At 33.8% G+C, this 23,425-nt stretch overlaps 2 protein-coding genes across 2 annotated transcripts in view; both read left to right on the forward strand.

The window, feature by feature from the left end:
• The window catches only part of LOC136038979 (uncharacterized), a 154,615-nt gene that overhangs the window by 15,774 nt on the left and 115,416 nt on the right, over positions 1-23,425 (forward strand). Inside the window, exons 2-6 of the mRNA XM_065722497.1 lie at positions 1,851-2,282; positions 2,529-2,652; positions 8,900-9,142; positions 13,983-14,197; positions 18,971-19,273. Coding sequence (XP_065578569.1) covers positions 1,851-2,282; positions 2,529-2,652; positions 8,900-9,142; positions 13,983-14,197; positions 18,971-19,273 — 1,317 coding nt within the window. The remainder of the gene's footprint in view (positions 1-1,850; positions 2,283-2,528; positions 2,653-8,899; positions 9,143-13,982; positions 14,198-18,970; positions 19,274-23,425) is intronic.
• The window catches only part of LOC136038490 (GRB10-interacting GYF protein 2-like), a 147,646-nt gene continuing 133,375 nt past the window's right edge, over positions 9,155-23,425 (forward strand). The window contains exon 1 of the mRNA XM_065721575.1: positions 9,155-11,362. The gene's annotated coding sequence lies outside the window, so the exon portion shown is untranslated. The remainder of the gene's footprint in view (positions 11,363-23,425) is intronic.

Consider the following 23,425-nt stretch of genomic DNA (forward strand, 5'->3'; position numbering starts at 1 on the left):
GCTAATATGTAGAAGTTACGCTAAAAAATAACCACAGATAAATAATTGTCTATGCATATTTCTTTTGTGTTCTTTTGCCAAAAGCATTTTTTTTTAATCTCCACTCAGTAAAAAAGCAAAAGTAAAAAAATACACAATAAAGCGAGAGAAAAGGAAGAAATTGCAACATTTTTATCTGAGTTTTATAATCAAGTCATTTTTTTCTTTTTTTTCTTGTTTTTGGTCATGGCTAGAGTAAAATTCAGTTTTAATGTCTTATCAGGTTTCCATACTGTATTGCGGCGGACTTCTTTTGGACTTAAAAAGTCTCAGTTTAATTCCGTCATTAGCGCCATAACTGTTTCTATCCTTAATAGGGCGTGAATTGGTTGATTCTTGTTTGCATAAATTAGGGAGATTATTTAGGAATATCATTAGCATTGATATCCAATTCTGAAGAAATCATTGATGTGACTGTGATTTTGAGCTTGGGTAGGGGCGATAGCAGAACAAAAAAATAGGACAATAAAAAAAAGAAGACAAAGGAGAGTAAGGAAGTTCATTGTATGGAACTTTTTTTTAAATTAAGAGGAAAAATCGCACAAGCCGCGGGTTTTCTTCGTAGCTCTTAGACCCAACTGCTGTATTTATTGTTTAAAACGTAAAGTGAATAGATTGATCACGTAATTTAATCATATTTACCATTAGATGAGGACCTAGTGACCCCTGTATTTTCCTGCGCTCATCACAAGACTTTAAATCTTCAACCACTTTGATTCGACGACAATTAGTTTTAGGATATAGCCGCAGGACTGGCTTTGGCTATTTTTGAAAAGACCGGGGTCTTATCAGCAATTTTTTTTGGGGGGAGGGGGCAAAAGGATTGTTTTTGGAGCAGAGGGGTGTTAAAAAAACTTAAAGTGCATCACAGTTTGTTTATACTCATTTTTTTACGTTTTTACGAGTCGGACACACATTTCAGAGGGGGTGGGGTTCAAACCTCCTAACCCCCCTGGATACGGCCTTGGAAATGACATACAAAAATTGAGGCAAAATAAAAGTTGTGGAGTTTCTCTCGAACAAGTTTGGGCACGGGAAGTCTCCATTCACTCATCGAATGGACAGAGACGTAACTGGGAACATGAGCGTAAAGCAGAACGTTGATCTGAAGATAGACAAGCCTTGTAACTTGCGTTACCCTTCTTGTATATCAACCAAGGCTGTATCCAGGGTAGGGGATTACCGGGTTTGAATCTCCCCTCTGGAATTTTGTCTGACTCGTAGAAAAGTAATAAAACGACAATAAACAAATTTTGGATGAGTTTTGTAAAAATGTTGCAACCCCCTCTCCGAAAAAATATCCCCCTCCCAAGAAAGAATATCCTGGGTTTGTCCTTGGTACTGTACTAAGTAAGTCTAACACGATTAAACTTATTATGATGTATTCAACAATAATATTTGCCACTTTGATCTTCCTGTTTTGCTATTCTTTTTTCTTTTTATCCCATTATTATTTTTTTCCACTTTGCTCTTAAGGTGTAAATGATTTATCTTTTTTCTCCAACTTGACAAAGTTCATCCACTGATAATAGCTCTGGATAATGTTGTGAAGCCGGAAACTTTTTCCTATTTTGTTATTCCTTTTCCCCTTTTCCCTATTGTTTTTTTCCTTTTTTTGTTGTTATCTTTTGGCCATTATATTGATTTTTCTTTTTTCCAACTTGACAAGGTCATCCACTGATTAACCTTGTGGATAATATGGTGAAACTGGTGACTATTTTCCTGCTTTGCTATTCCCTTTTACTTTTTCTTACTGTTTTTTTTGCTGTTACCTTTAAGCCAAAAACTTGATTTCTCTCTCTTTTTTTAAGCTTGACAAGGTTCATCCACTTATTAACCTTGTGGATAATATGGTGAAACTGGGGACGCTATATTCAAAAGCTTCACCTCGAGATCACTCTTCTCCATTACCTCACATGCCAGAAACACGACAGAAAGAAGACACATACATTTCCGAAGAGAAGACCTCAGTAAGACCCCAGACCTCAGTAAGACCTCAGACCTCAATAAGACCTCAGACCTCAGTAAGACCTCAGCTTAGTCACTATGATACGTTTGAAAGAAGGAATGCATTTCAAGAAGAAAGGAAATTTGGTAATTTTCCTAGCTCATCACATAGGGAAACCACATCTGGGAGCTATGTGGAGTCAATCGGTAAATCATCGCCACAATTTGGACCAAGACAGGCTGTCATTGAAAAAGAGATCTCACACGTGCACGAGCTTTTGGCAAGAAGCTCAAAAGTAAGTTTGAATTAACCAATTTTTAATTTAATTAGTATTAATCTAAGTTAATCTAATTAATTAAGTTAATTAAAAGTTTTAAACTTGGGGCAAAGATAAATAAACTATTAAATCAGAAGTTTAAAAGTCTCTTGTTTTTGGAGCAAGAACGTATCCAGGGTTTTTGTTGAGGGGGGGGGGAGAGGTACAAAAAACATTTACAAAACCTATAAAAAATTTGTTTTTCTGCATTTTTGTTATTTTTAGACGAGTCAGACGGATTATTTTGGTGGAGGAGGTGGGGGAGGATCAAGCCCGGTAAACTACTTTCCCCCCGGATGCGCCCTTGTTTGGGAGCCTTCGTATATTAGCATTTTAATTTTTTTACGCTGTAAGGAACAACTTTGTATTATAATAGATATGGGAGATAGGTGGAATCGCTGATTAATCTGTCTTCAAAATTTAGAACAAGACAGAAGGGGGTCCTCGAAAAGGGGTTTCACTTGTAGACAGGTTTGGTTAGAACCTCCAAAGTAAGTTTTTTTTTGGATGGGGCAACGTAGAAAACTTATAACCAAAGCTTGCCTATTCGTTATTTTATTTCATTTTTAGCCTTCATATCCTAGGATTTTATTTTTATCAAACATTTCGTGGTAACGAACTATAAGTAAAGAGCGACTCACATCAATAGTAACCGGCACTCTAGAAAACAGAATTTTCATACCCATAGGTATCAAACAGTTCGTGGTAACGAACTGTAGTAAGGAGCGACCCGGGTCAATAGTAACCGAAACTCTAAAAAATGGAATTTTGATACCAATAGTTACATCAAAAGAATTACATTTTTAGTGTTGATTTTAAATATATAAGTTTCATAAAGGTCAGTTATACCCATCAAAAGTTACGAGCCTGAGAAAATTTGCCTCATTTAAGAAAATAGGGGGAAACACCGCCTAAAAAAACATACAATTTTAACGAAAATCACACCATTAGATTCAGCGTATCAGAGAACCTTATTGTAGAAGTTTCAAGCTCCTATCTACAAAAATGTGGAATTTCGCATTTTTTGCCAGAAGACAGATCACGGATGCGTGTTTATTTTTTGTTTGTTTGTTTTTTTTTTTGTTTGTTTTTTTTTCCCAGGGGTGATCGTATCGACTGAGTGGTCCTAAATGTCGCGAGAGGGCTCATTCTAACGGAAATTGAAAGTGCTAGTGCCCTTTTTAAGTGACCAAAATTGGAGGGCACCTAGGCCCCCTCCCACGCTCATTTTTTCCCAAGAATCACCGGATCAAAATTCTGAGATAGACATTTTATTCACCATAGTTGAAAAACCTAATAGCGGCTGCAAGTTACAAATTTTGACCTGTGTTTACATATAGTAATGATTACTGGGAAGTGTATAGATGTTTTCAGGGGTATTTTTTGGTGTAGGGGGGGGGTTACGTGGGGGGATATTTCCATGGAGAATCTTGTCATGGGGGAAGATAATTTCAATGAAGGGGGCGCGGGATTTTCTTGCATTATTTTAAAAACCAATGAAAAAATAAGTATGAAAAGTTTTTTTCTACTGAAAGTAAGGAGCAGCATTAAAACGTAAAATGAACTAAAATTATTACACATATGAAGGGCTTACCTCCTCGTTATACCTCACTCTTTACGCTAAAGTATTTTTAGTAAATTTAACTATTTATTCTACGGCCTTTGTGATTCAGAGCTCATTCTTAAGGAATTGGGACAAAACTTAAGCTTTAGGGTAGAGAACGAGGTATCGACGAGGGTTGAACCCCTTCATACACGCAATAAAAACATATGAATATAGAAGTTCGCTACGTTTTTTGTAAGTTACGAATTAATTCGTAAGTTACGTATATTTTTTACCAATGAAAACGTTTGTAAAAAATTAAAAGTTGTAGTTGCTTTTTTAAGTAATCAAAAAATTGGAGGGCAATTAGGCCTCCTCCCTTGCTCCTTTTTTCTCAAAATCTCCCGATGCATTGCAATTAATTAATATGCAAATTTCGTTTTAATTATTTATGTGCGGAGAGCCAAGATCAAAACATGCATTAATTCAAAAACATCCAGAAATTAAATAAAAAAAATAAGTTTTTCAAATGAAAGTAAGGAGCAACATTAAAACTTCAAACGAACAGAAATTACTCCATATATGAAAGGGGCTTTTCCTCCTCAACGCCCCGCTCTTTACGCTAAAGTTTCTTACTGTTTTAAAAATTGAGCTAAGAGAAAGAGTCAAACTTTAGCGTAAAGAGCGGGGAGTTGAGGAGGAAAAGCCCCTTTCATATACGGAGTAATTTCTGTTCGTTTTAAGTTTTAATGTCGTTCCTTACTTTCATTTAAAAAAAAACTTGGTTTTTTATTTAATATCAAAAGAATTGCATTTTTATGATAATTTCAAATATATAAATTTCATTAAGTTTAGTTTTACTCACCAAAGGCTACAAGCCTGAGAAATTTGCCTGATTTTCAAAAAAAGAAGAAAACACCCCCTTAAAAGCCATAGAATCTAAATAAAAATCATAACATCAGATTTAACGTATCAGAGAACCTGCTGTAGAGGTTTCAAGCTCCGATCGGCAAAAATGTGGAATTTTGTATTTTTTTTTTTCCAGAAGAAAGATAAGAGATGCGTATCTATTTATTATTTTTTTCCAGGGGTGATCGTATCGACCCATTGGTCCTAGAACATCGTGAGAGGGCTTATTCGAACGATAATTAAAAGTTCTAATGCCCATTTTAGATGACCAAACAGATTGGAGGGCAACTAGGCCCCCTCACCTGCCCCTGTTTTCCCAAAATTGTCCTATAAAAATTTTGAGATAGTCATTTTGTTCATCATAGTTGAAAGGCCCAACAACTATGTCTTGGGATATAAAATGACCCCCCCCCCCACTGACTTATAGCCTCAGAGGAAAAGTTATAAGATAGGCCCGTTGTTTACACGTAGTATGTGTTATTGGAAAGTATTCATACAGTTTCTGGTGGGGATGGGGATGAATTTTCTACTGTTTTCCTTTGGCGGGGGAATTTTCCATGGGGAGGGAAGTTTCCAGGAGGTGAACTAATAAGGGAAATATATTCATTGGGGAATTTGCCAAAATTCATATACAAAATTCTTTTTATTTGTCTTGCTTTCTCTTTTCTGTCTCGATTTTATGCGTGGAGTTGCAAAGGGTAATTTTCCTGTGTAAATTTTCACCGAGATTGAATTGTCTTGAGGATATATCCGTGGGGAGGTGGATTTCTCCATGGAGGTGGGGCCAGATTTTCTCGTAGTATTTGTGAAACAATGTATAAATAAATAAAAAACAAGTTTTTTCAACTGAAAGTAAGAAGCAATATTAAAACTTAAAACGAACAGAAATTATTACGTATATGAAGGGGGTTGCCCCCTCCTCAACACCTCGTTCTTTGCGCTAAAGTTTCAATTTTGTCCCAATTCTTTAAGAATAGCTCCTGAAACACAACGGCCGTTTAATCAGAACAATAAGCTTTTTTTAAAGTACTAAAAAACTTTAGCGTAAAGAGTGAGCTATTGAGGAGGGGCAACCCCATTCACATGCATAATAAGTTCTGTTCGTTTTAAGTTTTAATGCTGCTCCTTACTTTCAGTTGAAAAAACTTTGTTTTTTTTATTTAATCTAGTAATAAAAATCAAACCTGCCTCATAAGGTAACATTTACATCATAAGGTAATTTATCTTTCTCGTAAGGTGGAATAAATGAGCGACTCGTCCTGACAACTTTGAGCAGGACAGACAGCCTAGATCCTGTAGTGTATTTTTTAGTGTTGTAGTGTTTTTTTCTTTTTTTGATCGAAAGTTGGAGAAGAAGGAAACATTCAACCAAAGTTCCCTGATTTCTGTATTTTTTACAGAAATCATTATTGCTCCTTACTTTCAGTTGAAAAAACTTTGTTTTTTTTTATTTAATCTAGTAATAAAAATCAAACCTGCCTCATAAGGTAACATTTACATCATAAGGTAATTTACCTTCCTCGTAAGGTGGAATAAATAAGCGATTCGTCCTGACAACTTTGAGCAGGACAGACTAGATCCTGCTAGTCTGTATTAGATCCTGCTAGTCAGGATCTAGCCTAGATCCTGTAGTGTATTTTTTAGTGTTGTAGTGTTTTTTTTTTCTTTTTTTGATCGAAAGTTGGAGAAGGAAACATTCAACCAAAGTTCCCTGATTTCTGTATTTTTTTTTTTGCCCCATTATGCCCTGATATTACCGTACTTCAAAAAACAGAAAAGAAACATATGGTTTTCTGCCACATAGTAAATATAAAAATAATTAAATCATTAAATTAAATTTAATTAAATAATTTAATTAAATATAAAAATTTAAAAATAATTAAATTAAAAAATTAATTAAAAAATTAATGCCACATATTAAATAAAAAATAAAAACATTATTAGTATTTTAACTAATTAATTTAACGTTGTCATGCAATTAACAGCACTACAATAGTTTGAAAGAAAGTCAAACGTCTTAGCAAATTTTGGTTATAAAATGTTGTAACAACTTACAAAGACTGGATCATTTACTCAAATACATGATGTTTTTGAATTGACTAAGAAAACGATAAAGCTGAAAAGGAATAAGTGAATCAACTAAAAATTGAAACGAATAAATCGAAATGAATAAATGAGTAAAACGAATAAGTAAGGTAAATTAAAATCAATGACTTAATGCGAATAAAAATTGAAATAAATTGGAAAGAGTAAATGAGCCGACTATGAAAAACAGTAAAGCTTGAAATATATAAAGTAAACTAAAATGAATTAGTAAATATGAATACAAATAGAAATGACTTGAAACGAGTAAATGAACTGACTAAAAACGGTATGAGTGTGAATTCTCTAAAAGTCAACCAAAATAAATTAAATGGATAATAATAATAGTTCTGCAATACCTACAGGAATAGTATTTAAAAATTGAGCCGTTGGGGGGGGGGGGAGGATGGGTTTCCAAAGATCTTTGAAATCCTATGATTACCTTCAATCCAAATTTTTTTGTTATCCCTATCATATATTTGTATTTTTATATTAATATTTGTATAATTTTTGTGTTTTTATAACAGATTTAATTATAACTTAATTTTTAGAAAGTTCGTCGCAAATACATAAAAATTGTACTCAACTGCGCGTTTTCACAGTTGCACACCAGAACATCTCATTTTACCTGTCTATAAATACTTTTAATTCTAGGAAAGGCTCCTTGAGACAGTGGGTGCTAGCATGCCAGCCATAGTGGGGTGGGGAGTCTGGTGATATGTCCTTGGGGTTGGGACAAAGCCCCCTCCCCAACTCCGAAAAAATGTGTATCACATGAACGGACCTTAAGTCTGAGGGATCTCGTATGGATAGAGAGACTGGAAATGAAGAACATTTTGATGTTACACATGTTATTAATCTTCTGCTTGACAATGCAATTGCTGTCTATATATGACTACTACTAACGACTCAGTGGAGCACAAAGCAACCTAAGACCAACATCGCTACATGTACTCCTCCTCCATCCCAATTCATTGAAAGACTCTGTTTTTACCCCCTCCCAAAAAATTCCAGTTTCCCTTAATTCTTTCCTTACGATCTCCTCCAACCTGATTCATCTGCTTTTCGCTTGGCCCTATATGGTTCGCCGACAGGAATAATTATTAAAATAAACAACTAAGTTCACACTAATGACCTATAAATGTTTAGTGTGAAAATGTGACCGTTACAAAAACATGATTGACAAGGAAGAATGGCGCTGTTTTGGAAGCTTTTCAAAGTCTGAAATTTCGGATATTTTTGTTGAACCGGTTTTACAGAGTTAAACTTTTTTTTATTCCTTGCAAATAGCTCGCTTCAGTTTAAAACTAAATTTTGTTATCTCCCCTTTTCTGTTAGATTTCTTTCAATATATCAACGTATGTGTATGTGTCAGAGGTGGTCTTAGGTGGGGGGGGGGGGCAAAGGGAGAACTTGTCCCGGGTGCAGAAATTTTACGGGTGTAAAATTTCCAATAAATTATCTAACGATGATAATCATTTTGTAATTTTTTCGTAATATAAAGAGGGCGCTACTAATAAATGAAAGTAATTAGCGAATTGTAAATTAATTAGTAAAATAAATATCACTTTAAAAATAATTAGAAAATAACAATAAATTAAAATAATTATAAAACAATAGTTCATTAATTAATTTATCCAATGAAAATAATTTTGTTAATAAATGAAAATTTTTGTTAAAATTTGGCATGAGAGTTTTTGGGATACAGGGAAGGGGGTGACGCTAATCAAAATTCATTTTAACAGATTTATTGTCATTTGTTTAGCGTATTTATCTACTGGTAACTGAATCTGATAGATTTTCATCGAGAAGAATTCTGAGGCAAAATTAGAGCCATGTTTATTGTCATTTTATGTCATTTATCGTCATTTTACCAAATTTATCGTCATTTGCTTAGCGTATTTATCTACAAGGTAACTGCCTCAGAAATAGTTTAATTTTTTTAATTAGCAACTGGAGACTACTCTGAGAAGTGTGTATTTGTTTAATGTGGAATTCGATTTACTTTTTTTGATTTTACTTGTTGAATTTATCGTAGAAGTTGGAAGAAACTGCCCATGAGACGAGTCGGCTAGAGAGAGAGATGGCAAATCTGTACCAGCAGTTAGCCTATACCCACAAGGGATCTACAACTACCCACCAACGCCAGAAGCATTATGGCTTGAAGATGAGTTGAACCGAGTTCAACATCATGTTGAAGAGCTACAAGCAAGAAGGGCAGAATTAGGAGATCAGATTCACAGATTGGTTGAAAGGAGTAATGCTCTTAAGCTGGAAAGAAGACCTGGACCTACTGGAGTTTCAGGTATTGTAAAAAATACAACTTAGACTGAAGTTGAAAAAGAAAGAAAGTTAGTAAAAAATATAAAGGCATGAAAAAAACGTTCTCTTTCGTTTGTCAAGTATACCCTTTGGTTGATATGCCCAGCCATCTACTGGTTTCGAATGCTGGTATTTCAATAGGCGTTAGGTGATATTTTTTTAATTAATGTTCGCAGAACACATTCTAACACTTGATACTTCAGTTCATTTGTTTTCGGTGTCCACTTGGTTCCCTATTTGGAAGAAAGGGTTACATAGACAGAGAGTAAGTTGATAGTAAGGGAGTAAGACAGAGCGTAACAGGGAGACTCATTATGACAAAGAAATCTTCTAAGTTTTTTATGCTGTCTGAGATCTCTCGCTGTCCAGTTCTAAGCCGGCGTAGGCACTTTGTGTAGCATTTTGAAGAATTTAGGCGCTTAGACTTTTGAAGAAGAGGCTTAGACACTTTTGAAGTAGAAGTTTCAAGATTCCAGGGCAATCCTGGACTGCCCTGGACTCATTGATTTTCTTGAAGCAATTTCAGTGACTTGAATAACATGAAAATTGCGACTTGGAACGTCACAATTAAGAAATAAATATCGTACTGACTTTTTGATTAACTTCAGACCTTTTGAGCTAGACCTGTTCAGAATTTCAGAAATTTATTGCCAGTCAAAAATAGCGACGAAGACCACGCGACCACACTGCCTTTCCATATCAAACAAACACAAAGTAGAAACAGCAGGGAAATTTTTTTTCCAAGACAGTGGAATTAGAGGAAACTATATCTGTCACAGGAACTTCTTTCGGTAGAAAAGAGAATTTTGGACCTTTTTCCAGCGTTTTGATTTCTTGGGGTCCAATGTTTCAGAAGAGAGGTTAACAATTCCACTGTCTTGGAAAAAAAAAATCCCTATTGTTTCTACTTTGTGTTAGTTGTCTGTGTGTGTGTGTGTGTGTCGAGTGACGTCACTGTCCGCATGTGACGTCTGAATTATTTCATCACATACCAATTCAGAAACGAATGTATTCAAGCCGAAGTAGCTCAGTTATATAACTACCTGTGTTGGCGCAGTGGGTTTGACCTTAGCGTGGTAATACGGGACCCAGAGATCGAACCATGCTGCAGGAATGCACTACAGGGCCGACGCAGGGACCTTAGTAGCCAAGAAGCGTCGTTAAAGAAGAAAAAAAACTAAAAAAGATAAAAACTACAAAAAAACTAAAAAGAAAATACTAAAAAATATAAAAAAGCTAAAAAACTAAAAAAGATAAAAAACTAAAAAAACTAAAAAGGGTAAAAAACTAAAAAAGTAAAAAAAAACTAAAAAAAGGTAAAAACTACAAAAAAAACTAAAAAGACAAAAAAAAACTAAAAACTAATAAAAAAACTAAAACTGAAAGAGAAAAAAAAAACTAAAAAAAGGAAAAAAAAACTGACAAATAAAGGAGAAAAAGAAAACTAAAAAAAAAATAAAAATAAAAAAAACTAAAAAAGGTAAATGTATTCAAGCTGAAGTAGCTGAGCTGGTAAAGCGTTATGTTCCAGGTTCTAGGTCCGAGAGGTTCCAGGTTCGAACCTTGCCTTTAGCATTAATACAAAAGAAGAAAAAAAACTAAAAAAGAAAAACAAACTAAAAAACAGGTAAAAACTACTAAAATAACTAAAAAAGCTGAAAAACTAAAAAAGGGTAAAAAACTAAAAACTAAAACAGAAAAAAAAGAAATAAAAATAAAACTAAAAAAGGGTAAAAACAGCAAAAAAACTAAAAAGAAAAAAAACTAAAAACTAATAAAAAAAACTAAAAACTGAAAAAGAAAAAAAAAGAAAAAAAGGAAAAAACTGAAAAATAAAGGAGGGGAAGAAAACTAAAAAAAAAAAAAAAATAAAAAAAAAAACTAAAAAGAAAAAAAAAAGAAAAAGCTAAAAAATAGGTAAAAACCAAAAAAAACTAAAAAGGAAAAAAACAAAAAAATTATTTCATCATATTCCAATTCAAAAACGAATGTATATACAGACCGGGACACAGGGAATATAAATGACGACCGGGAAACTCAAAGACAAATTACAGACTGGGACACCGGGACACAAATGACGATTGGGACGTGTGTGTCGACTGACGTCATGTTTGTGTGTCGACTGACGTCATGTTTGTCGACTATAAATGACGACTGGGACACAGGGACACAACTACAACGGGGACGCCGGGGGGCACAGGGGGTATATATAAATGACGATGGGGACACAGGGAATGTTTGATTAGCAATCACCATCAACAAAGCTCAAGTGCAATCATTAGAATAATGAGGTATAGATCTGAATACGGATTGTTTTTCCCATGGACAATTATATGTTGCATGTTCAAGAGTCGGTAAACCTGACAATCTATTTATATGTACAGACAATGGGACAGCGAAGAATGTTGTATATTCGCAAGTTTTACGTAGTTAAAAATATAAATATATATATATATCTATATTCGCAGGTGGGACACAGGGACACAACTACAATGGCGCGTAACTAATATGGCGCGTAACGACTTACGCGCGCGGGGGGGCTTGGGGGGGCGTGAAGTGCCCCCACCGACTAGGTGTTGGGGCCCCACCAACAGCTAGTATATATATATATATATATATATATATATATATATATATATATATATATATATATATATATATATATATATATATATATATATATATATATATATATATATATATATATATATATATATATATATATATATATATATATATCATGAAAAGAGAAATCACCAATGCAACAGCACAAACACAAAAAAAAGAAAAAAAAGAGAGAGACAGAAGGAGAAAAGGAAGACTGTTTTCCTAAATTAGTGATTAATATAGACCAGCACTTGAATGAGGCCTTAACCCTACTCATCCATACAATCACATAGGTCAAACAGCATAGCCATACACAATCAACCATAAAGAATAATCCATGAACAGGCAGTCATGTCGTCAATAAGTATAAGTCGTCATTTACCAAACAATAGAAAAAATAATAAAGACAAATAATTCAGAGGCAACAACCCAACACAAGGGCTCATCAGGAGAATACACTGGCCTATATAGGGTTTCGCCACTTTAAATTCTCTACCCAGCCAAGTGTTGTGGCTACCACAGAATATCCATGGCATCCCCGTGTCAGGTACCACCCCTCAAAATACATTCCTATGAAAGAAAAAAAAACCAGCAAATGTAAAACAACCAAGTAACACCAAAACAAGCTTATCCTGTTAATATATCCCTCTTTTTAGCAACAATAGGTAAACTAAATATAATAAATTTTACCAAATCACAAATAACACATTGCAAAAAACCTGAATGAACTAAACAATTATAGAATTCATCTTTACCATGTGGCTAATTTTAAAAAAAATCCCAATAATTTTAAAAATATATGTTTTTTTAAATATATATTTTTAAAATTTATTTTTAAAATATATTTAAAAAAAATTTTATTATATATATATATATATATATATATATATATATATATATATATATATATATATATATATATATATATATATATATATATATATATATATATATATATATATATATATATATATATATATATATATATATATATATATATTTGTGGAAATCTGGTACATCCCTTTGCCATTTTTAAGTATATGACTGTTTTTAAACCTTTTTTGATGTTCTTGTCCCGTTTGTTTGTCTTCAAAATACGGAGTCGATCTTGAGTTAAACAGCAGATGTTCATATGTCATTAAGGCTCATATGGTAGTATCTTTTTTTAATAGATTACTACGTTAACATTAATTATAATAATTAATAATGCTTTTCTATAAGTATGTTGTACAGTAGTACGTTATTTAACTCCTAAAGGAAAAATGGTTAATATTTTTTTTGTTTGGGTAATTCAACCGTTCAAGTGTTCTATAAAAAAAAGCATTTTAAATAGTACCAATATGCCAAGTAGTACATACAAATGCAAAACAGTACCAATATACAATTGCGCCAAACGTTTGTAGATAGTGCAGGTGTGTAATTAATTGAAGTAAGCGTGTAGATGGCGGATTGAATGCTAATAAAAATTGGGAAGAAAAAAAAGCTGTTTTATTAATAAAATGGTATTCTATGTTGACAACAGAACATGTACAAGAGTTTGTAAATATATAGAGTTTTTAAATATATATAAGAGTTTTAACTTTGTGACATTTATCAGTAAAGCAGATTTTTCTTTCCTGATTACTGCTACTATTCCTTGGGGTATTCCCCAACATCTTGGAATTTCATTCCTGAGCTTAGGATCTTGGAAAAATCATATATTATAAATTACCCTTAAAGGTAAATTATGTTAAAAAATATTAAAGCGTAAATTAGTAAAAATAAAAAGTGTTTTTTTTTTAAGAGCTTGAAATTTTGTTTCTAGCCCTCGGATTCCTCACAAGTACTTCTACTACTAAGAACTCACTGCAGCACCAAGCCGCCTGATGCCAACACCGCTACACACGCTGCTCCTCAATACCTATCTATTCAAAGCCTCCCTCTTTACACCCTCCCAGGAAGTTCCCATTTCTCTTCAACCTTTCCGTACGATATCCTTCATCATCAACCGAGGACGGCCTGCTTTTAGATAAGCCCTAGAGGGTTGGCTAAAGAGAACAATCTGACATCCTTCATCTGCAGAACTTGCCCTAGCTATCTTGACCTTTTTCTTCTTATAGCCTTAGAAAGTGGGATTGAACCAGACTATTAGTACAGCCTACTGTTTGAAATATGGTCAGTCAATTACTTCATTATCCTGCTTCGCTTTATTTATTTGCAATTTAATTGTTTTTTAGGAGCAGGGCCTGTGCCAGCTAGAAGACTACCTCATAATATCTGGCAAGAAACAGATCTAGATACTTCAAAAACAGTTGATCATGGATCTCCCGCCAGATATAGGCACTTTTCTGGTCCAGAGGGTCACCAGTCCAAATTTATCGAGTCCGACGAATTGTATGCAAATATGGGCCAAGCAAGACCTTCTAATTTGCTAGTTCCACTTCCAAAAAAGGTAAAATTTGCTATCTTGTGTCTCACCCGTTTTTCTTTTTGCAAAGGCTTTTTGTAACAGCTTTTACAGTAATATTGTACTCTGTTAGATTAATGACGCTTCTTGACTACTAAGGTCCTTCTGTACTAAGATACTACTTATAACATATTATAATAGGTTATTCGTATTCGTTTATTGCAATAGCTATCGTAGCACTCAAAAGTGAACGCTAAATTACGGTACTTTTACAATCACAAAATGGTCACAGCAGTTAGATGTCCCTAGTAGGGGGTGGCTGGGATCCCGATTATTAAAAGGTACACACTACAGCAACAATACATAGTCCTAAAAAGGGGTGGGGTCTAAAACTCTCATTCCTTGACAAGTCGGTAGATATGATGTTGTGCACCATGTTCCGATGAGGAAACTTCAAACACATAGGCTATACATAACAATTTTTCTTGAGTATCTCGGTTTGTCACCACCTGAAAAGTAAAAGTTTTATTAGATACTACTTATAACATATTATATTAGTTTATTCGTATTCGTTTATTGAAATAGCTATCGTAGCACTCAAAAGTGAACGCTAAATTACGCTACTTTTATTATAATCACAAAATGGTCACTAATTACATACACTTACGAAATATGTTGCAAATTTCAATTAACTTGTTAAATGCTCTTACGAAATATTCTAACATTAATAAAAAATAATCGAGTGATTAGTAAAACGATCATTTCCTTAGATTTGAAATACGACTGGTGCTGGAACACTCCCAGCCTGGATAGTAAAACGAATATGCAGCAGAAGTGCATGCTGCATATAATTGTGCAGCATGTTTGTCGTGCATGCATGTTATTATTGTGCAGCATGTTTTTATTGTGCAGCTATGAGGTCCGCCATAGTTATCCTAGTGTCTAGGAGGTACCCATAAAAATATTAGAGAAATCACATGAAGGGCTGGATGATTCATCCCCAATCCTATATAGCACTTGGATAAAAGCAGATAATTAATAGATTGTTAACTTTGCCACTTAGAACAGTGCATACAATGCATAGAAAATACAGATAGGAGGAGTTTTTCTTCAATCAAATAATATTTTTTCAAATAAAGTGTTTTTTTTTATAAATATTTAAAAGTATTTTAATTTTTTACACACTTTAATCCCTGGCCAACCAAATTTTCTTTTGGTAGCCACTCCTTTGTAACAATTTTTACAATCACAAAATGGTCACTAGTTAGATACACTTGCGAAATGTGGTACAAAGGAGTTTGCGAATCTGTTTGTACGGCACTTGACTGGTTCTAGTTTGTTGTAATGTCTTGTATGTCTGCTGGTTGATGTGGAGGGTGATGGATTTGTGCTTCTCGTTTGTTAATAGTGATTTTCCCAATTTCATTATTGGCTCATGTCTTCGATCGAATAAGGTGGGGAAATTCAAGAGCTCAAGGGCACTTTTGTAACTGCTGAAACTGGGTCCGAGTATTATCCTATTAGCGCGTTTTCGAACGTGCTCCAGTTCATCTGCCATGTAAGCTGAGTTCTGAGTTTGGGGACCCCAAACAGGACAGCAATACTCGAGGAAAGGCCTGATGTGGGTTTTATGCGCCAGCAGGAGCTGACGATCAGAGAAGCCTAACCTGTGCATGCTTGTTAAACTGTGGATTGAGTAGTGATCTTTGTGCACAATATTGTCTATATGCAGCTTAAACGAGCAGTCACTTGTAAATGTTACGCCGCGGGCGTAGAAATTTTAGAGCCGCAAAATTTCAAGTAAATAATCTAACGGTTATGATCTTTTTTTAGTTTTTGAAATTTTATTTTTATTAAAATAAATTAGAGGGTGCGATTAATAAATTAAAATAATTGATGGAATAATAATTAATTAAATAATAATAATTCAGTAATTTAAAAATTAAATGAAAAAATAAATTATTAATTAATAAACAAATTGAAAATAATTTTGTTAATAACTAAAATTTAATTTAATTAAATTTAAAATAAAATAACAATTAATAAATTAAAACGATTGATGGAATAATAATTGATTCAATAATAATAATTCATTAATTTAAAAATTAAATGAAAAAATAAATTATTAATCAATAAACAAATTGAAAATAATTTTGTTAATAAATAAAATTTGTAAAAATTTGGCCTGGAAATTTACTGGGAGACATGGGGAGGGGGCGCTAATCAAGATTTAGCCGCAGGCGCAAGAGTGGCCACAGCCGCCACTGAGTAGTGGGTAACCCGTAACTCACATGAAAGTATATTTAAAAATTGGTGGATGGGAGAAATCCTAAATGTATCGGTAAAAATAATTAACTTTTGAAGTTTATTCTGAGCATTACAATTAAATTATCACTATTTCTTTGGGTATGCATTATTTGGACACTTGATAAGTATTGACAACTCAGTCAATATCCTTTATGAGGGACTTGAAATGGCCGCAGCAGAAACTTCCATTAAAATGCTCTTTATGAGATACTAAATATAATAATGTTTATTAGAGTGTTATATATAATATTAGAGGCATAATACTCTAATAATGCTTTAGTAAATATTCCAAAAAATGTTCTAAAAATAAATACTTAATAAATAAAATGAATCTAAAAATATGAAATAAATACAAAACAGACTAAATATAAATAGATACTCTAATAATACTTTTATTAGAGATATAATACTGTTTAATAAAAAAAAATGGCTTCTTTGAATCCGTTTTTGTGCTTAGAGAGACAGTCAAGGCTACTTATTCCTTAGTAAAAATTTATATTCCCTCTAGAACTGCAAATATTTCTATTCTTTAATAGAAATGCCATACTTTATTTGAAACTGGATTTACCGACGTATGCCTTTCCGCAAAGCATAACAAAACAGTTACAGTCCTTCCAAAGAGTTTAAAAAAAGAAAAAGAAAAACAAATCTCATCAGTCGGCCTTATATTATGAGTTTGCCGCTTGAACTAACAATTTCTATGTCGACACAGAACACAAGGGACCTTATTGTTTTCGTCAAAAATAACAAATTATCGGCATGATGTCCGAATCCCGGCCATCATGACCGGGATTTTATAAATCAGAATCCCGTTGTGTCGAAAATAAAACGGCATGCTTCCTTGTCGTGTCACAGAAATGCTAATTTAAATGCGGCTAATTTTTTTATTCTATTAGTACATGTTCTTGGCTTTTGAAAAGTAACTAATTAATCGGATTAACGACGCATCCTGGCTACTATGGTTTCTGTGTCGATCATGCAGTGTGTTTATGTAGCGAAGTTCGATCTATGGATTTTCTATTACCAAGCTGAGATAAAACCCACTGTACCGCTACAGGACAAACTCTAAAACGTTAATTTTTCCTATGTTCCGATTTTTCAATATTTACAGTGTTAAATACCATCTATTCTTGTCGTAGATATTCGTTTCGAATATTCTTGGATTTTAAAAAGGTTTTATTGACATACAGTACTCGGCAAGCAACATATTTCTATATATAGATTCTCGCTGTCGCTTGTCTTCTAAACACAGACAATTTGAGCCTTTTTATCGATGCCATGATGTTTAAATAGACCTTAAGTTAGAAGTGGAGCTCTTGTAAATTTACATTTTTTATTGGACCTTTAACTTTTTGCCTTGGCTTGTCTTCTGTCATTATGAGAGACATAACGCCGAACCATTGTTTCTTTTAATTGTTCAGGTGGTGGGACAAAAACTGCTTTTTCTTTCAACGACTTATCTAGTCCAGGTTTTTGATTTTCAAAGGTATGGCAGGCATTGACGAACACCTTTGTTTCTTTTAATTGTTCAGGCGGTGGGATAGAAACTTCTTCTTTTGCATTGGCTTGTCTTTTGTCATTATGAGAGACATATCGCTGAACCTTTGTTTCTTTTAATTGTTCAGGCGATGGGATCGAAACTTCTTCTTTTGCCTTGGCTTGTCTTTTGTCATTATTAGAGACATATCGCCGAACTTTTGTTTCTTTTAATTGTTCAGGTGGTGGGTCAAAAATTTCTTTTTCTACCAACAATTTATCTAGTCCAGGTTTTTGGTTAAGGTATGGGAGGCATTGACGAACACCTTTGTTTCTTTTAATTGTTCAGGTGGTGGAATAGAAACTTCTTCTTTTGCCTTGGCTTGTCTTCTGTCATTATGAGAGATATATCGCCGAACCTTTGCTTCTTTTAATTGTCCAGGTGGTAAGACAAAAACTTCTTTTTCTTCCAACGATTTATCTAGTCCATATTTTTAATTTTCAAAGGTATGTTAGGTATTGATGACATTATCCATGTCAAAATCCAAAACCCAATCATTATCGCTAATATTTTCAGTTTGTTTGGTTCGTTTTACCTCAGCTTATCTTTCGTCATTATGAAAAACATATCGACTTGGTTTTGATTCTCGCTGTCCAGGCTGATTTTCATTGACTCGCTCACATGTTTGGTGTCGCATGTCTTCTGACCGCGTGTGTCTGCTTTTCATTTTCATTTTTGACTTACTCACATGCTCGGTGTCACATGTCTTCCAACCACGTGTCTTTGCTCTTCTAATATATATATATATATATATATATATATATATATATATATATATATATATATATATATATATATATATATATATATATATATATATATATGTATATATATATATATATATATATATATATATATATCTATATATATATATATATATGTTATTATGTATTACAATTTAAGTTCAAACTCACTGCGTTACTACAGGACGTGGCTCTTGATAAATGTTGATAACCAACTTTGTTTGAATTTAGACGCAAGACGAGTGCAGTGATGGCTCAAGAGTGACAACTCTTCCATATAGAGACCGTAATATTGAAGCACGAACTGTGCGGACGGTAAAAAGAGAAGCAGAGAAGAGGCAAAAAAGAGCTGAAGAAGAATCAGGAGAGGTGGACCCGATCCTCAGTGATCCAGTACTTTCTCAATTTCAGCACACTTTGACCTTACCTCGAAGCAAAAGGCCCAGTTCTGTCATTGGCTTACCTACTGGCAAAGCATCACCATCTCTAATTGATAGAAATTCAACCGCTCCTAGACGGCGCTCTACTGCTCAGGTGAGTCATGATGTATTAAGTTATAGAAAATTTGCTGAAATAATGCTCTTTTCACCAGGCCCTATCATTTTGGTGGTCTGCCAAAATGATCAAAATGGTGGAATAAAAATGGTGGTCTGCCTACCTTCGGCAGTCTCAATGTATTTTTCTGATAATTTCAAAAATACAGTTTGATCAGCAATTTTTTTTTCTAAACAGTTGACTTTCGTCTAAAACTGTTTTTCTAGTGCCATACGACTTCTTCCAAAATTTTGCCATGTAACTGTCTTCAGTTTACTCTCCCCTTGTCAAAATAAAGTACCGCGTTCGTACCCAGTTATATTAACATCTTTTCTTTCGTCGAAGTCTTTTTTCCCTATCTTTCTGTTTTTTTCTGCTACTTTTTCATTTTACTCCCTCATCCGTGGACTGGGGGAAAGGACTTGTCTCTGACAAACGCCGTACTACGTCCTTTCCTAATTTCATCTCTTTGTGTTACTGCATTTCCGATTTTTCCTTCTTATTTTTAGTTTTATTTTATTCGTATTTTTGGACGTTTTTCTATTTTTTTTTGTTTTGTTTTAGAATCTGGTTGACTTCCTCTCTGAAAGACTCTCTTTAAAGGAGACTAATTGTGTGTGTTTGTGTGTGTTGTCTGTCTGATATGTTTGGGTGTGTTTGCATATGTAACTGTTCCACGTAAATAAATAAATAACATCATAAATTTACCATATTTTAAAATGTACAGTATTAAAAAATGAAAAAAAAATGGAAAAAAACTGAAAAAGGTTTAGACTTTAACAACTGGAAAAAAATCTATCTAACCTCGTGAAAAAAATTTACCCGTAAACTACTTCATCTTGCCCAGCCGCATAATAAACAGACGCGGTTTAGGCTTACAAAACTGAAAGAACTTCATAGCCATGTGTAATACCCATGTGTAAGAATAAACCTTTGGAAATCAAAACCGAACAGAAATTAATTTTGGAAAAACTGTATGAAAAAAGTTTTAATAGCTTGAAAAGTTACCAGGGAGCATGGTTTTGCTCCCTGATATCCATATTAAATGCTCATAATTTCAAAAGAATTTGTTTCAAACAATTTAAAAACAACCTTGATACTATATACTAACTATAAAGAAGCCTTTAACAATGGAAGAGATTGTAAAGGTGCATAAAATAGACCCTCGTCCCATGTGTAGGGGAATTGGATAACTAAATAGTTATCCTTCTTTTGGGGGGAATGTTTGACTTCGGAACACAAATATGGATAGTATTTGAAAGGACTGCAGCCAGCAGGTATATATTATATAAATAGGTTTCTGATTATTGAATAAAATATTTTTGACTTGTGAAAGCCTACGGATTGTTGAATGAGGGGTGTTAGATAAACTGTTAATCAAGGTCGTGATTATTTTATATGCTTTTTATGATAAACTACTAGAATTTGGAAAACTCCTGATTATAAAAAAAGATTTTATTGTTGAATCATATAGTTTAAATAGATGAAGATGGCGCTACAAATCATAGGAAGCTCCTATTTTGACTCATTGCTGCCACGTAGATTTTATTTTTTCCCATTCTGTTAGATATATTGGTGGGTTAAAATACTGGCGGGTGGTTTTAAAAATACTGTGAAGACATCTGTTTTTGATTGAATCAAGATGTCAGCAGGAACCTATAAGACCCTGTTGCACTTCAATGCCACAATCTGGATAAATTCCAATTCGTTCCCCTTTTCATCACCTCTATTACTGGCTCTAAACTTCAATTGTTCCTGCATATAAACAGAGATAAATTTTGCACATCAAGGTTTAAAAAATAATTCCTCTTAAGAATTTCTGGTAATTATCATACCTAAAGTTTAAGATTTTATTTTTGAAAACTCCGGAAATTTTGATGATGGTGAAGAAAAGGGGGGAGGGGTGTACATGATAATGCACAAGTCGCCCCCATCTTACCGTGAATCTAAATCTTCTCACTCTCAGATCTTCCCGAATCTAAATGTTTTGAAAGCCCTTATGAATATCCATATCATACCCTTCCATAATAAGTATTCTGTCTTGTGAAATTGGAAACTTTCTGACTGTGGTTGAATAAAAAAGAATACTGCCTTCAGGTAACCTCTGTATAAACGCCACACGATTCTTTTTAGAGCTGATGGGCTGTAATTGGCTGGAAGTAACATAACCAATTATATGGGCAGACTAGTCTTATGGAAATAGGACTGCCAAATAAAACTTCTTAAAATAAAGGAAGTGAAAATATAGAAAAACAGGTACAGTGGAAAAACAAGCAACCTGATTTTCGTTAAAATAATAACAAAAAATTTAATAACGAAAATGTAAACTTTAGAAAAAAATTTGGGGTATACACTTCTGCATTGAGGTTGGGGAGGGGGTCTGCATGCAAATGTGTTAGCTAAAATTATTTTGCATAGTATTAAGCAAAAATTGTTTTTTAGCTTCACGCTCTCCAAATACTTATGGAAATAGGACTGCCAAATAAAACTTCTTAAAATAAAAAAAAATGAAAATATAGAAGAACAGGTGGAGTGGAAAAATAAGCAACCTGATTTTCGTTAAAACAATAACGAAAAATATAATGACGAAATATAAATTTTAGAAACAAATTTGGGCTATTTCTGCATTGGGGGTGAGGAGGGGATCTGCATGGAAAATGTGTTAGCTAAAATTATTCTGCATAGTATGAAGTAAAAATTATTTTCTAACTTCACACTCTCCAAATACTTATGGAAATAAGACTGCCAAATAAATTTTCTTAAAATAAAGGAAATGAAAAAATAGAAAAACAGGTAAAATATTTCAAATAAGACAGTGGAAAAACAAGCAACCTGATTTTTGTTAAAATAATAAAACTCCTACTATTTCGTTTTCACTTCCTGAAGCCTTTATCAACAGAAAAAAAAAATAAACTAAATTGGACCAAGCACATAAACCAAAAAAAAAACCTAAAAGAAAAGCGATAGAAACTCATATAGTTTCATATAGTTTTTTAAAGAATAGCGTTACGTCACTTCTAAAAAAAAGGAAAAGATCCGGTTTCTTGTAGTTCTTATAGGCCAATAACGGTAGCTTGTACTCTTAGCAAGCTTTTTGAACACCTCCTACTACCTTATATCACTAAGCTTGCTCTAAATAATGATAATCAATTTGGGTTTAGATCTGGGCTAGGCTGTCAGCATGCTCACCGTGCTTTGACTTCTTTATTAAAAGATGCCCATCGCACTCGTCGCGTACTTCATTTCGCAACCCTAGACTTGCCTAAAGCATTTGACAGTATTTGTCATACTCAAGCATGGACAGCATTATGCCAGAGAGGGGTAAATCTATCGGTAATTCACGTGCTTCGTTTTTGGTACTCCCATTCTCACCTTCGCCTTAAGTCATTAGATAATTCTTATTTTGGCCATATCCCTGTTCGTTGCGGTCTAAGACAAGGGGGAGTTCTTTCGCCGTATATTTTTAATGCTTGTATTGAAAATGTATTATCAAAAATATCGACTACGTGCCTACTAGGACCATCTGATATCTCATATCTGGCTTATGTGGATGACCTTCTTCTGATTAGTCAAACTGAGTCTGGTCTTGCCCGTTCAGTGAAGTCAGTTTCTTCTGCTTTCAGCGATATCGGCCTCTACCTAAATATTGACAAGTGCGAGTTTCTTGTTTTCAACGGTAATAATTGTTCAGAATCACCATACTGCGGTGGTTTTAGTATTCCTCGTGTTAGATCGTTTCGTTGGCTTGGTATAACAGTTTGCGATTCTATGAATGCTCTCCAGTTTCGTGCTGTCAAAGATATTAGTGATAAGCTGAGGCTCGGTTACTCTAAGATTGTTGCAAATCGTGGACACTATAGGAGAAGAGCGCTAACTCGGCTTTACTCAAATTTTTGTGATCATTCTGTGCTCTTCTGTTCTGGTATTAGGCCACTTCTGTTGACTTGTGATCTAAAACGTATTCGCATAAATTATTACCGGTACTGCATATTTCTTTTATATCTACCTCGTTCTTACCGGAATACAAAACTGGTTAAAAAGTATTGTGCGACAGATATTAGTGGTGCTTTCTAAAAATTATCTGCGAAGCTAGCTATTGAAGCGTTTTATAGGCTAGGATGTTTTCATCGCCTTATCCGTCTTTTTTCTGTA

This window comes from Artemia franciscana, chromosome 18 (genome assembly GCF_032884065.1).
Source record: "Artemia franciscana chromosome 18, ASM3288406v1, whole genome shotgun sequence".
Taxonomy (NCBI): Eukaryota; Metazoa; Arthropoda; class Branchiopoda; order Anostraca; family Artemiidae; genus Artemia; species Artemia franciscana.